The following is an 11,983-nucleotide window of genomic DNA, read 5'->3' on the forward strand; positions in this document are numbered from 1 at the left end:
CCCGGCATTGCGGGGCGGAGGCAGCCGCGGCTCTGCCCACCCGCCCGGGCCCGGCCCCCGGCCCGGCCCAGCGCACGCGTGTCCCGCGCGGTTCCGGCTCGGGGCCATGGCCACGCTGGAGAGCCTGGGCCTAGTGGGCACCATCGCCGAGGGGGACGTGGTGCCCGTGGACTCCGAATCGGAGGTCTCCGAGGATGAGGAGGTGGGGCCGGGCAGGCGCGGGAGCCGCGGGCCGGGCCGGTGCGGCGGGGCCGGCTCGGCGGTCCTTGCTCACGGCTGTTACCGCAGGAGCTGCGCCGGGCGCCGGGCCCCAGGCGGCGGGGGGGACGCTCCCGCGGGGACTTCAGCGCCGACTTCGTGTTCGGGGAAGCGGACGCCGGCGGGGAGGATGCCTGGACGGCGGCGCTGCGGCAGCTCCGCGGCAAGGTGAGGAGCCGGGATGGAGCTGCGGTGCCCACTGCTCTCCTGGGCTTCTCTTACAGCTCTCCTGTTGTGATTTTCTGCCTAGAAAGCAGCTACGACGCTGGATGAGAAGATTGAGAAAGTGAGACAGAAAAGGAAGCTCCAGGTCAGGGTCTTTCTTATTGCTGAAAAAACTGGTATGTGTTTGGCCATTCCCTCAGCCACGGTGCTCATCACTTCGGTTCGGTTTGCTGCCACAAGTGAATGTGTTCCTGGATGGATGAGGTTGTAGAATTATTAGTGATTACAGTTATGCAAAGTCGTGGATCTGTGAATGGACTCGTAATAACAGACACAGACTCGCAAAGAATTGAAGTTTCTTTTTCATCCTTTCTTTTGAAAACATTTTCATTTTTTTTTTCTTTTAGGAAAGGGAAGCTAAACAAGCAAAAGTAAAAGATGAGGATGCAGAGGCTGAAAATGACCAAACAAAAAAGGAGTGTGAGGATTGTGATAGGGATGAAGATGTGGAGTCTGAGTATTCACTGGATGATGAAAGTATCTTCACAAAAGCAGGTATCAGCAGTACACACTGCGATGGACAAGAATCTGACACAGAGATGGCTCACGGGAGAAAAGTCTGAAGTGAAGCCTTGCTGGGAGTGGGCCAGAACCTTTTATATTTTGTTTGCCTACTGCAACATTCCTTCTGATTTTAATCAAGCTTATTTGGAATGGTAGCCATAATTGAACTCATCCCTGAACAGCAATATTTACTTGGCAATTTTACTCCATTACATGCCTCTACTTGTTTCTGAGGCTTCTCCCTCAATATCTGAATTGAGAGCAAAAAGTATGAGGTTACAAGGTTAAGATAGTTCACAACATCTTGTTATGGGTTTAGCTGTGTGTACTAATTCCTGTCACATTTCTCTTTCTCTGCAGATAAGGTCAAAGTGAAGGAGAAGAAGAGATCAAAAAAGGGCGAAGTGGTAAGTGTGAAAAACTAGTCAAATCCCTCCAGCATTTCTTATTGAAGAATTTCCTTTGGTTAACAAATCATAACTCAAAAACTAGTCCAGAGCCCTTTGATAACATTTTGTTTTGCTGCATTCGTTGTTCCAGTTTTGTTGTCGTTCCTGTTTCTAGGAAGCAGAGGGCTTTTCTGAAGATGCCTCTCAATATGATGATAACTTGTCATTCCAGGACATGAATCTTTCACGACCTTTGCTAAAGGTATTTACCTAGTTGATTTATTACATGTTACTCTGAAGAATGTTGTACAGCCTCTCTGCTACCAATTAGAACTGTCAAATTTCTCATTGTTTTGCAGCCTCTCTGACAAGAAAATCATTTGGGAGCTAGTGTGATAGGAGCTCTCATTATAGATTAATGGAAACTATGATTGTGTCAGTCAAAAACTAAATGTGTTAACACCATCTTGAGCAAGAGTTGTCCCAGTGTGGTTGGAAGGGAGTTTGGAGGTCGTCTGTCCAACCCCTGCTCAAGCAGGGCCACCTAGAATTGCTGCCCAGGAGCATGACCAGATGGTTTTGAATATTTCCAGGCCTGGAGACTGCAACCTCTCTGGGCCCTGTATGCTGCTGCTTGGTCACCCTTGAGGTGAAAAAGTGGTTCCTGATGTTTAGAGGGAACTAAACGCATAGAGTACCATGTTTCAGTTTATGCCCATTACGTCTGTCTCTGGGCACCACTGAACAGAGCCTGGCTCCACCCTCCCATCAGGTATTTATTGACATGGACAAGTCTTCTCCTGAGGCTTCTCCAGGGTGAGTAGTCCCAGCTCTGTCAGCCTTTCCCCAGATGTGAGGTGCTCCCAAGGCCCTTATAATCTTCACAGCCTGTTGCTTTTCTCTCTTCTGTATGTCTGTGTGTCTTGTAATGATGAGCCCAGCTCTGGGCACAGCACTCCAGGTGTGGCCATACCAGAGACAGAGTTTAATTGCTCTTCCTCCTTTGTAGGCAATCACAGCTCTTGGCTTCAAGCAACCAACCCCAATTCAGAAGGCTTGTATCCCAGTGGGTCTTCTGGGAAAGGATATTTGTGCTTGTGCTGCGACTGGGACAGGTAGGGGGTTGAGCAGGGCACTATAAATGTAGAATTAGCTATTCACAATAATTGATAACCCTTCTTATTTTTTTTTTCAGGTAAAACAGCTGCCTTCATCTTGCCTGTCCTTGAGCGCCTGATTTACAAACCTCGTCAGGCTCCAATAACACGTGTACTGGTTCTGGTGCCAACACGAGAACTGGGTATTCAGGTGCATTCTGTCACAAAACAGCTGGCACAGTTCAGCAGTGTCACAACTTGCCTGGCAGTAGGTGAGTGTTAAGTCATTTATGTGAACTGTACAGCTCATTGTAAACCACTATACAGAACTAGGAATTCTGTGCTGTAAAACTGGAGGCTGTAGGTTATTGTGCTTCTAGTAGATATGTTGTGGTTTAAAATCTTGCTTTACAGTATTGTATTGTACTTGTTTACTGGTTTCTGGGATAGAAAATATGGGATCATTTCTGGTTTTGAATGTGGTTTTATCTGATGTGCTTCCCATTCCTCAGGCAATCTGCCCTGTGCAGGCAAATCCCTGTACTCTGCTGCAGTGTGCTCGGGGGGTCAGCAGGCTGTATTCCCTTTCTTTCAGGTGGCCTGGATGTGAAGACTCAAGAAGCTGCTCTGCGCTCAGGGCCAGACATTCTTATTGCAACTCCTGGGCGACTGATTGATCATCTCCACAACTGCCCTTCTTTCCACCTGAGCAGTGTTGAGGTGCTGATTTTGGATGAAGCAGACAGGTAGGGTAAACAGGAGGACAGCTTTCCTTTCTCCAGGCAATCAGGCTGTCTTTGTTGTCCTGCCTTATGTAATGTTTCTTGGCCAGGCCCAGGTAAAGCTGCATTATCTTGCTGTTTTTCTCCTGTGTAGGATGCTGGATGAATACTTTGAGGAACAGATGAAGGAAATAATCAGGTTGTGTTCCCACCACCGTCAGACAATGCTTTTCTCTGCCACCATGACTGAGGAGGTAAGACAAGCTGTTGAGAAACACACTGAGGCAGGAAGTTGAATGGGAGTTTGTCAGGTCTTTTACCAGAAATCATGTGGGCTGTTTTTTCTGAACCTATTTTTGTAGGTGAAAGATTTGGCTTCTGTTTCCCTGAAAAATCCCGTCCGAATTTTTGTGAACAGCAACACAGATGTTGCGCCTTTCCTGCGGCAGGAATTTATCCGGATCAGACCCAACCGGGAGGGAGACCGGGAGGCCATTGTAACAGGTTAGTGATGAGCCAAGGCAAGCTGGAATCAGTGACTATGGAGCAGGCTTCTGAGAGAATTTTCTTTTAGCTCTGCTGACACGAACGTTCCAAGATCACGTGATGCTTTTCACCCAGACCAAGAAGCAAGCCCACCGCATGCACATCCTGCTCGGACTGATGGGCCTGCGGGTTGGGGAGCTTCATGGGAACCTCTCTCAGACACAGCGCCTGGAATCACTCAGGTATTAGCAGGCTTAGTTTGCAAACTTAGGCTAAAAAGAAGTTCCAGTTTGGGAGTTTTAGGGTGGAAGTAGATGGCTACACTCACTGGTAATGCCTTTGCTTCCTCTGCTCAGGCGCTTTAAGGATGAGCAGATTGATATCCTGGTAGCTACAGATGTGGCTGCGCGTGGACTCGATATTGAAGGTGTTAAAACAGTGAGTATTTGAAGTGCTGAGCTTTTTGATGAGGCCTTTCATGAAATGCTGAGCTTTTTGATGAGGCCTTTCATGTTATTTCCCTACTAACATTGTTTGTGTTACAGGTAATCAATTTTACCATGCCTAACACCATCAAACACTATGTCCACCGTGTGGGTCGGACAGCCAGGGCAGGCAAGGCTGGTCGTTCAGTTTCACTTGTGGGTGAGGAAGAGCGCAAGATGCTGAAGGAGATTGTCAAGACTGCTAAAACAGCAGTGAAAGCCAGAATCCTTCCCCAAGGTATGTGCTACCTTTACTGAAGTAGAGCTGGGGAGAGTACGCAGAGAATATCATGGTACAGAGGAACACTAAAGGAGGTGCTGGAAAACAAGATGGACTTCACATGAGCTGCCTCTGGTGTTCACATGGTATTGTTTTCAGATGTCATATTGAAATTTCGGGAGAAGATTGAGAATCTAGAGAAAGATATCTATGCAGTTCTCTGCTTGGAGCGTGAGGAACGTGAGATGCAGCAGTCAGAGGCCCAGGTAAGCAATTTTTTTAGTATCTGGTGTGATATAGTCCATTTTGAGGTTACCCTAAGTCTACTTAACCTTCCCTTTCTACTTTAGAAAGGGAAGAGTATTTTTTAGCTACTATGAATTCACATCTTGCCTGAATTATCACAGATCAACAAGGCAAAGAAGCAGCTGGAGACAGGAAAAAAAGAGGCTGGGAGTGAGAGTTTGGAGCGCAGCTGGTTCCAGACCCGTGAGGAGAGGAAGAAAGAGAAATGTTAGTCACGACACTGTTTCCATGTTAAATTCTATAGCTGCAGCTGGCCTCTGCTTTTTGCTTTAAGAGGCTCTTTATTCTGTTGTTCTTTCCCTTTCTAGTGGCTAAAGCCCTGCAGGAATTTGACCTAGCATTACGAGGGAAAAAGAAAAGGAAGAAATTTGTACAGGACACACAGAAAAAAGCCCAAATGACAGTGAGTTCATTTGTGGACAAGTGGGACCCTGGGTAGACTATCATAGTTTTCCCTTAGCAAAGCTTCACATCACCAAAACTTGTATTTTAACACTTTTCAGCCAGAGGAAAGGTCACAGTTTGAGATTTTGAAATCTCAAATGTATGCTGAGCGGCTGGCAAAGAGGAATCGCCGAGCAAAGAGAGCCAGAGCCTTGCCAGAAGAGGAGCCAGCAGCAGCACCAGCAGGTAGAGATTTTTGTTTTACAGCTAACTTAATGTCACTTACTTTGCTAAAACTAGGTAAATTAATCTAGTTTGTATAGAGGGAGGCACTGATCTTGGAAGGAATGAATGGCCACAAGTGCTGGCCCAGGATCCATGTTTGTAGTCATTTGCCTCATGCTTAGGCTAATTGTTGTGTTCAAGAGTACTGCGACAGTGCTGTGGACCTCCATTTACAACCAGTGTTCTGATTATTATTTGTTAGGTCCCAAGAAGAAGAAAAAATTGTCTGTGTTTGATGAAGAGCTGACCAACACGAGCAGGAAGGCTCTGAAGCAATACCGTGCTGGGTAAGGTCCTGGCAGGTATACATTAGTGCAGACTGCAGATGAGAATTTGTGTGCCTCTCTGTACTTCTTCAGGGATACTTTGATACTGGGGGGAAAGGTTCTGAAACTGGGGCAGGTTCTTTTGAGAAGTACCTGTCCTACTGCTATAATTCTGTGACCTGTCTGACCTCTCCTCCCTCCCTTCTCTCAAAAGCCCATCATTTGAAGATCGAAAACGCTTGGGTATTGCCCAGCGCAGGAAAGGAGGAAACTTCAAATCCAAGTCCAGGTATAGTTCTCTTTACTTTCTTGTTCAAGTTTTGGGGCTTTTTCCCTTCTTCTTCTTGTGATTGTTTAAAGGCACACCTTGCTAAAAGGTGTGTTGGTTCTGCAGTACCCTCTTGTTGCAGGTCTGATGCTGGGGGTAATCAAGGATAGGGCCTTTAATAACACATTTCTAGGCTTCTACTTGGGAGACTGTTTTGCCTATAAAATGCTCAGTGCTGCTCCTCATCTAAAGAGTCATTGAGAGTTGGGCTGATGGAAAAATATAATTTCAATTATCTTCTCTTTCAGGTATAAGAGAAAGTAAAGTAAGAACTGTTACCAAATGGATAATTTCAGACACACTGTACAGGCCCTCAATTTTGGAGTACTGCAAGGAGACAACCTCAGTAAAATTGAAGTTTTTCTTCAAGTTGTGGAGTAGCTCTGGGATATTTGTCAGATTTTGGAGTACTGCAAGGAGACAACCTCAGTAAAATTGAAGTTTTTCTTCAAGTTGTGGAGTAGCTCTGGGATATCTGTCAGTTACCTGGTTGAAGACTGTGAAAACATCTGCAGCAACCCATGAAATAAAGGGATTATTTTTAAGATGTTGGCTCTGTTTTATGAATAGCTAGAACAGCTGAGAGCTGGAATATGTTACATCTTTCTAGTTCATGTAAGTAATCTTTAGGCAAAAACTGAACAAAGCTTTGCTCATGTATTTCTGTGATCTCAAATAATTAGTAGAGCTGAAAAAAAATCTTGTTGTTTAGAACCCATTTCTACAATAGGAAATATAAGTTTTTCAAACTACCTCTCACAAAGATGGTTTGAAGTGGAACAGTAGAAAGTAATGGCTGCACTCTTGACACAAACAGACCAGCACAACAGTGCACAACTCCTAGTACTAGGTTTTCCAGCTTTATTAAAAAGGGCAAACATTACCAGCAGTAGATATAAAATATACATAGCAAAGGTCTGACAGGTGGTACTGCTCAGTGTATCCCCTTCCTCGGTCTTCTCCCAGTTCAGAGGTACATTACAGAATTCTCATGGCCTTGGGGGGCGCATGCCAGGTGGAGGGGGCCCTGGGAATAAAGGAAAGAGTTGAAGATAAAAGAAGCAGCAACACTAAACAAAAAAGATTTTTTCCCCCATGCTCAGAGTAGCCATAGGACCCCTTTTTGGCACCAAAGCTTATGACAACTAGCAGAGCTAGGGAGACACTGGAATGCATCACCCTTCAAACATTATATTACAGCTTCTTAGAGCCCCTAGGCAGTTGGGATGAGCTCTGCTCACCTCTCATTCCTGGGGGTGGTGGTCTCATGCCCGGGGGGGGCATTCCCATCGGAGCCCCTCGGCCAGGTGGCATTCCCATGGGTGGGCCCATTGGTGGTCTCATGCCGGGAGGAGGCCCCATCATTCCTTAAGGCAGAGAAAAAACAAGCACGTAAATCCAGCTGAATATTCAAGGCACTAACTGGGTATCGGGATTATCTCCCATAATACTAGATTTTCATCAGAAAAATGTTATCACCAATTTTGCAACAAAACATGAGCTCTACGGAGTAATTTGTACCTGGAGGAGGGGCTCCTCTGCTCATGGGTGGGGGAGGACCCCCACGCCCTGGTGTGTATTGAGTTGGGGCTCCTGCTATGCTGGCAGTGGCTGCTGCAGCAGCAGCTGCAACTGTTCCACGACCCTGGGGTGTCATAACCTGCAGACAAAACAAACAGAAAAAATAGCACCTGCTTTATCAAAATAACTAAAACATAACAATGACATTCCGCTTCAGAAAAAGACACAAGTCTTCTCTTAAGTTACTGAATAACACTATAATCTGTAATATAATTCACTGGATACCACTTGAATTGTGTGTTCCACTTTTCAACCCTCTTCTTCTGTCATACAGGACAATACCTAGGGAGATCTAGTACCAAAAAAGGTCTCACTAGGCTCAAACTTTGTGGTAACAGAAACTAAGATTACAGTTCTTCCACTACACCAATTTCTTGCATCACACTGGTACCAAAAAAAATGAAGCCACGTGGGTCACAGTATCTCACCTGCTGGGATGGTCCTCCCACTCCTCTGACAGGGCCAGCTAATCCTGCTGGAGCCTGTGGCATGGGAGCACCAGCTGGTACTCCCCTCCCTGCTGCTCTCCCAACGCCAGGTCCTCCAGCAGCTCCAGCGAGGGGTACCCGGGCAATTCCAGTCTGAAAACGCAGCCCCCAGAAAGATTTATTAGAAGTCCTCATAATCTACATATGCCCACGGCCTTCCTTGGTCCAGTTTAATGTCCAAGCCCACAAAGGAATTAGAGCTTCCTGCAGTGAAGTTTGTTGGACCAAGTCACAACAGCATCTATTAGTCTGCAACAATACAACAGTAGTGTTCCGCTGCAAAGAAGCAAATTCATCACATTTCCCTTCCCTTTTTCTGTAGTTCTCTACTCATTCTTACATCTTTTGGAGGTGGTCCTTCAACCGTCATGGACACCAGGTTTTCCCCTCGCAGCAACACAAGACCAAGGACTCGTTTCTCTTCCCGCTCTGGCTGTTTTGAGTTTTTAGGTCTGGTGAGAAAAAAAATTACAAAACAGGAGGAAAAACAGAACGAATGACTGACTGAATGAATAAATGAATGAATACTGCTCTTTGAGCTTACAACAGAATAAAAGATTAGGCGGCTTCTCCAGAGAGGAGCACATTTTTAGATGCCTCAAACTGTGTATATAGAGAAGTCTAAACTGCTACAACTGGCATCACACGTTGGTTATTAGGAAAGAACTGGAACAAAGTGTCCCGTAAGGCTTGGCAGTTTGGGGATTTTACAAAGGGGACTAAACCCATGACTGTTTCTGCAGGAGCCCGGAGCACACGCTGCCCCATCGCTGTCCCGGCTCTCGCCCCAGCCCCCCCGGCGGGGAGCCGGGCTGGGGGGCACCCCGCTCACTTGATCTTGCGGAACTCGTCGCAGTCGCAAAGGATGAGGTTCATGTGCTTATCGAAGGCCTTGAACGTGCCGATGAAGACGCGCCCGTCCTGCAGGATGCACCGCATGCGGTAGTCGATGTGCTGCAGCATCTTGCTGCTCTTCCCCACCGTCTGCAAGAGAGCGCCGCGTTACCCGCGGTCCGGCCCGGAGCGGAGCTCGCCGCACCGCCGGTCCCCCGCCCCGCGGGCCGGCCCGGCTCACCATGGTTGCGGCTTTCCGTGCTCCCCCCGCCGCCGCCGCCGCCGCCGATCCCACCGCGTTCCTTCCCCCGCCGGAAGCTGCGACGCGCGGCCACCGCGACTTCCGCCCGCGCTGCGCGGGCCCCGCCCGTTCCGGCGCGCCGCGGTCGCGCTTCCCGGGGCGGAGCGGGGCGGAGCGGGCCCGGGGCGGGGGCTGAGCAGAGCTCCGCGGCCCCGCGCTCGCTGTCGGGGCGGAGGGAGCCGGGCGCGGCCGCGGCGCCGCTGCAGAGCCCCGCGCCGGCCGGAGCGGCTGCCCTGCATGAGCTCCTGCGCGCCCGGCCCCTGGCGCTCGCAGCCGCTCCCGGAGGCGGGGCACCGTGGGCACGGGGAACTGACGTGAGCCCCGTCGCGGCGGCCCCGGAGGCGAGGAGGGGAGCAGGGACGAGGGACGCTCGGTTAGCGGCGTTGACTCGGCCGCCGAGGGGGATCGCTGGGGTGGCGGGGCGGGCGGGTCGGGTCTCCATGGTCCCCGCGGTCTCCATGGCAGCGCGGCGGGCGCATGACGCGCCCAGGGGCGGTGCCGGCGCCGGCAGCGCCTCGGTGGGGCCGGGGGAACGCGAAGCGGCCGCGGGGGAGCGCGGGCGGAGGGCGAGGGCGTGGATGGGGACACAGGGATGGGGACACAGGGATGGGGACACAGGGATGGGTTGTGCAGCCGTCGGCACCGCGCCTCCGGTCTGCTGCGTCCCCGGGCGCGCTGCGGCGGCGCGCCCACCGCCCTCCGCTGCCGTTGGCCCGGGCTCCTCCGCCCGGCCCGGCCGCGGCAGCTCCCGTTGTGCCGCGCTCCCGGCCCGCCGCCCCCGGTGCCCACTGCAGCGCCGAGCAGCCCCCCGAGAGCGGCGGGGCCGGTGCTCCCTCGGGAGCCGAGGTACAGTGCGGACGGTGCTCAGCAGAATTAGTGTTTAATGCCTTCAACTGGGTTTTAGGCCAAGCTTCAGGGGTTCAGGCGCCTGGCTGGCGCCTTTCACTTGACTGATTAAAAATAATAAAGCAGTTCTCTTTTTGCTTGTTGCTATCAGTTTCTGCCTTTGCCAAGAGGTGGTCTCTGCCGTACTGTACTGAAATGTGCATGACCGGTGCTTTACAGCCAAAGTGCAGCCATGGAAAGCCTTTGGAGGAATGTAGATTCCAGAGGCAGGGAGTCTGAGCCCTTTGGCTCTCTAGTTTGTCTAGAGACGTGTTTCTCATTGCTTGTTACTTGAGGTAGCATAGAAAACTATATAACCTTCGGGTTGGACTCTCTTGTCTCCTACCCTGTTGTGATGCTTGGCCAAGGAATGTGTCTTCTCTGCCCACCTGTCCCATTAGTCCCTCTGCCAACGTCACTTCCAACTTTAGCTTGGCCGGTTGGTACCATCTGGGGACTTGCTGAGGACTGCTGAAGGTGTTTTGTCACATCTCCAGGTTTCAGAAGCTGCAGCTATTTGCTTGTTGACTGGGGGATTCTACCAGGCAGCTTTTCTTTTTCAGGGAGTGTTCTTTCATCCTCCTCATTTTCATTCTGTGTGCAGCAGATTTTGTTCTCTATCTGTAATGAAAAGAAGATTGAGTTTGTGAATAGGGAAATTCTGCTTAAAATACTCTAGTTGTTCTAGCTTGCAGCTTCTCAGAAGTCTTTTGAATACTGTGTTTTTAGTGGCTCTGCTGATTTTTCCTTGCCCTGCAGCTACCCCTGCACCCCTGCTTTACATGACAGATCTCACTCTGCAGAAGCAGTCTGAATTAATTTTTTGATGGATTTCAGCTTGGCTTCTGTCTCTGTACAAACTGTGAAAAATTGTTTACATGCTGTTGAGAAGAATGTGCTGTGAGAGCATGCACATAAGTGATTGATAAACACAATTACACAACATCATGCTCTGTACTTCTTCACAAGAGCTTCTCAACAATTTTATCAGCTCTATCACCATTGCAGTGCAAAATATCCATTGTAAAACCAAACATCTTGACACCTCTCTTGTCTGCAGATGCACAGTGAAATCTTTTCAAAGCATGCTTTTGGCAGACAACATCATGTTAAGAGGCTGACCTGAAGTACCCTTTGTATTCATAGTCCAGTCTTGTTCTCTTCTGGAAAGCTGCTTCTGCTGAACCATCGATCTGTGTTGGTTCTTCAAAGCGTTGTTTGACCAAGACTGTTCTAGAAAGTTTCCTACCTTTTTAAATGTTTATTTCCTGCTTCTCTGGGTTTTCCTTAGCCAAGTCGCTTTGGTGTTCAAATTTCTGCCTTGGTAGACATTTCTGTGGTGCTGCTGTGCAAAAGAAAAAAAAAAAAAAAGCCTTGAAGATATTTTTCAGAGTCTTGAAGCTCTGTTTCTTTCACTGTACATTTGCTGTGCCCTGAATACTGATTGGAATAGGAAGTATGGTTGCCAGTTATGAGTGTGTGCTCATTTATGGAAGAAATTTGGAGCAGAAATAAGTGTTAAATATCATGGTGGGTTACTTTGAATTTGTATGCAGCTGAAAGCTTTTATTTTGAGATACCGAGGTAGTGCAATACAACTTGGTCGGTCCCTGGTTTTGGTGGTGAAGGTGTCAGGGGAGCTGTAGGTAGAGTGCATGACCTTTCAGTGCTGTGTGCCTCTGCAGTACTTTTTTGGTGATGAAACAGGACATTTATATGGTTATTAAGGACATGATTTTGTGGTGGACTTAGCAGTGTTGTGCTTGCAGTTGGACTTCATGACTTAAAGGGTGTTTTCCAACCTAAATGTTTTGTGATTTCTGCAGCATTTCCCCTTCATATCAGTGTTTCTGTTTTAATGGACACTTCCCCTCTCTGAATGAGGCGTGTTCTTTGAGTGGGAAAAGACAAATTAGAGATTTGTAGAGGCTTCTACCTC

At 48.7% G+C, this 11,983-nt stretch overlaps 2 protein-coding genes across 2 annotated transcripts; one reads left to right on the plus strand and one right to left on the minus strand.

Annotated features, from left to right (window-relative positions):
- Positions 1–106: 106 nt before the first annotated feature.
- DDX27 (DEAD-box helicase 27) lies at positions 107–6,500 on the plus strand. The gene is made up of 21 exons (XM_062505163.1): positions 107–202; positions 289–426; positions 509–568; positions 831–978; positions 1,348–1,394; positions 1,552–1,638; positions 2,386–2,491; positions 2,572–2,745; positions 3,069–3,219; positions 3,350–3,449; positions 3,558–3,699; positions 3,770–3,923; positions 4,038–4,119; positions 4,227–4,404; positions 4,546–4,652; positions 4,794–4,899; positions 5,001–5,095; positions 5,196–5,322; positions 5,564–5,648; positions 5,842–5,916; positions 6,204–6,500. The coding sequence occupies exons 1-21, from the start codon at positions 107–109 to the stop codon at positions 6,217–6,219; spliced, it is 2,274 nt and encodes a 757-aa protein (XP_062361147.1). The 3' UTR covers positions 6,220–6,500.
- A 314-nt stretch (positions 6,501–6,814) lies between these two features.
- On the minus strand, positions 6,815–9,177 carry SNRPB (small nuclear ribonucleoprotein polypeptides B and B1). Its single transcript, XM_062504985.1, has 7 exons — positions 9,100–9,177; positions 8,857–9,008; positions 8,365–8,476; positions 7,965–8,117; positions 7,477–7,615; positions 7,197–7,322; positions 6,815–6,982 (listed from the first exon to the last, which is right to left on the minus strand). Exons 1-7 carry the CDS (start codon positions 9,100–9,102, stop codon positions 6,945–6,947), a joined length of 723 nt encoding a protein of 240 aa, XP_062360969.1. The 5' UTR covers positions 9,103–9,177; the 3' UTR covers positions 6,815–6,944.
- Between the last annotated feature and the right edge of the window lie 2,806 nt (positions 9,178–11,983).

Source organism: Cinclus cinclus, chromosome 18, assembly GCF_963662255.1.
Source record: "Cinclus cinclus chromosome 18, bCinCin1.1, whole genome shotgun sequence".
Lineage (NCBI taxonomy): Eukaryota > Metazoa > Chordata > Aves > Passeriformes > Cinclidae > Cinclus > Cinclus cinclus.

Coding starts and splice junctions, on each gene's coding strand:
- SNRPB (XM_062504985.1), bottom strand. Junction 8,477..8,856: donor GACGAGTTCCGCAAGATCAA/GTGAGCGGGGTG, acceptor TTTTCTCACCAG/ACCTAAAAACTCAAAACAGC. Junction 6,983..7,196: donor ACCACCCCCAGGAATGAGAG/GTGAGCAGAGCT, acceptor CTTTATTCCCAG/GGCCCCCTCCACCTGGCATG.
- DDX27 (XM_062505163.1), top strand. CDS start 107: ATGGCCACGCTGGAGAGCCTGGGCCTAGTGGGCACCATCGCCGAGGGG. Junction 569..830: donor GACAGAAAAGGAAGCTCCAG/GTCAGGGTCTTT, acceptor TTTTTCTTTTAG/GAAAGGGAAGCTAAACAAGC. Junction 4,653..4,793: donor TGCAGCAGTCAGAGGCCCAG/GTAAGCAATTTT, acceptor GAATTATCACAG/ATCAACAAGGCAAAGAAGCA.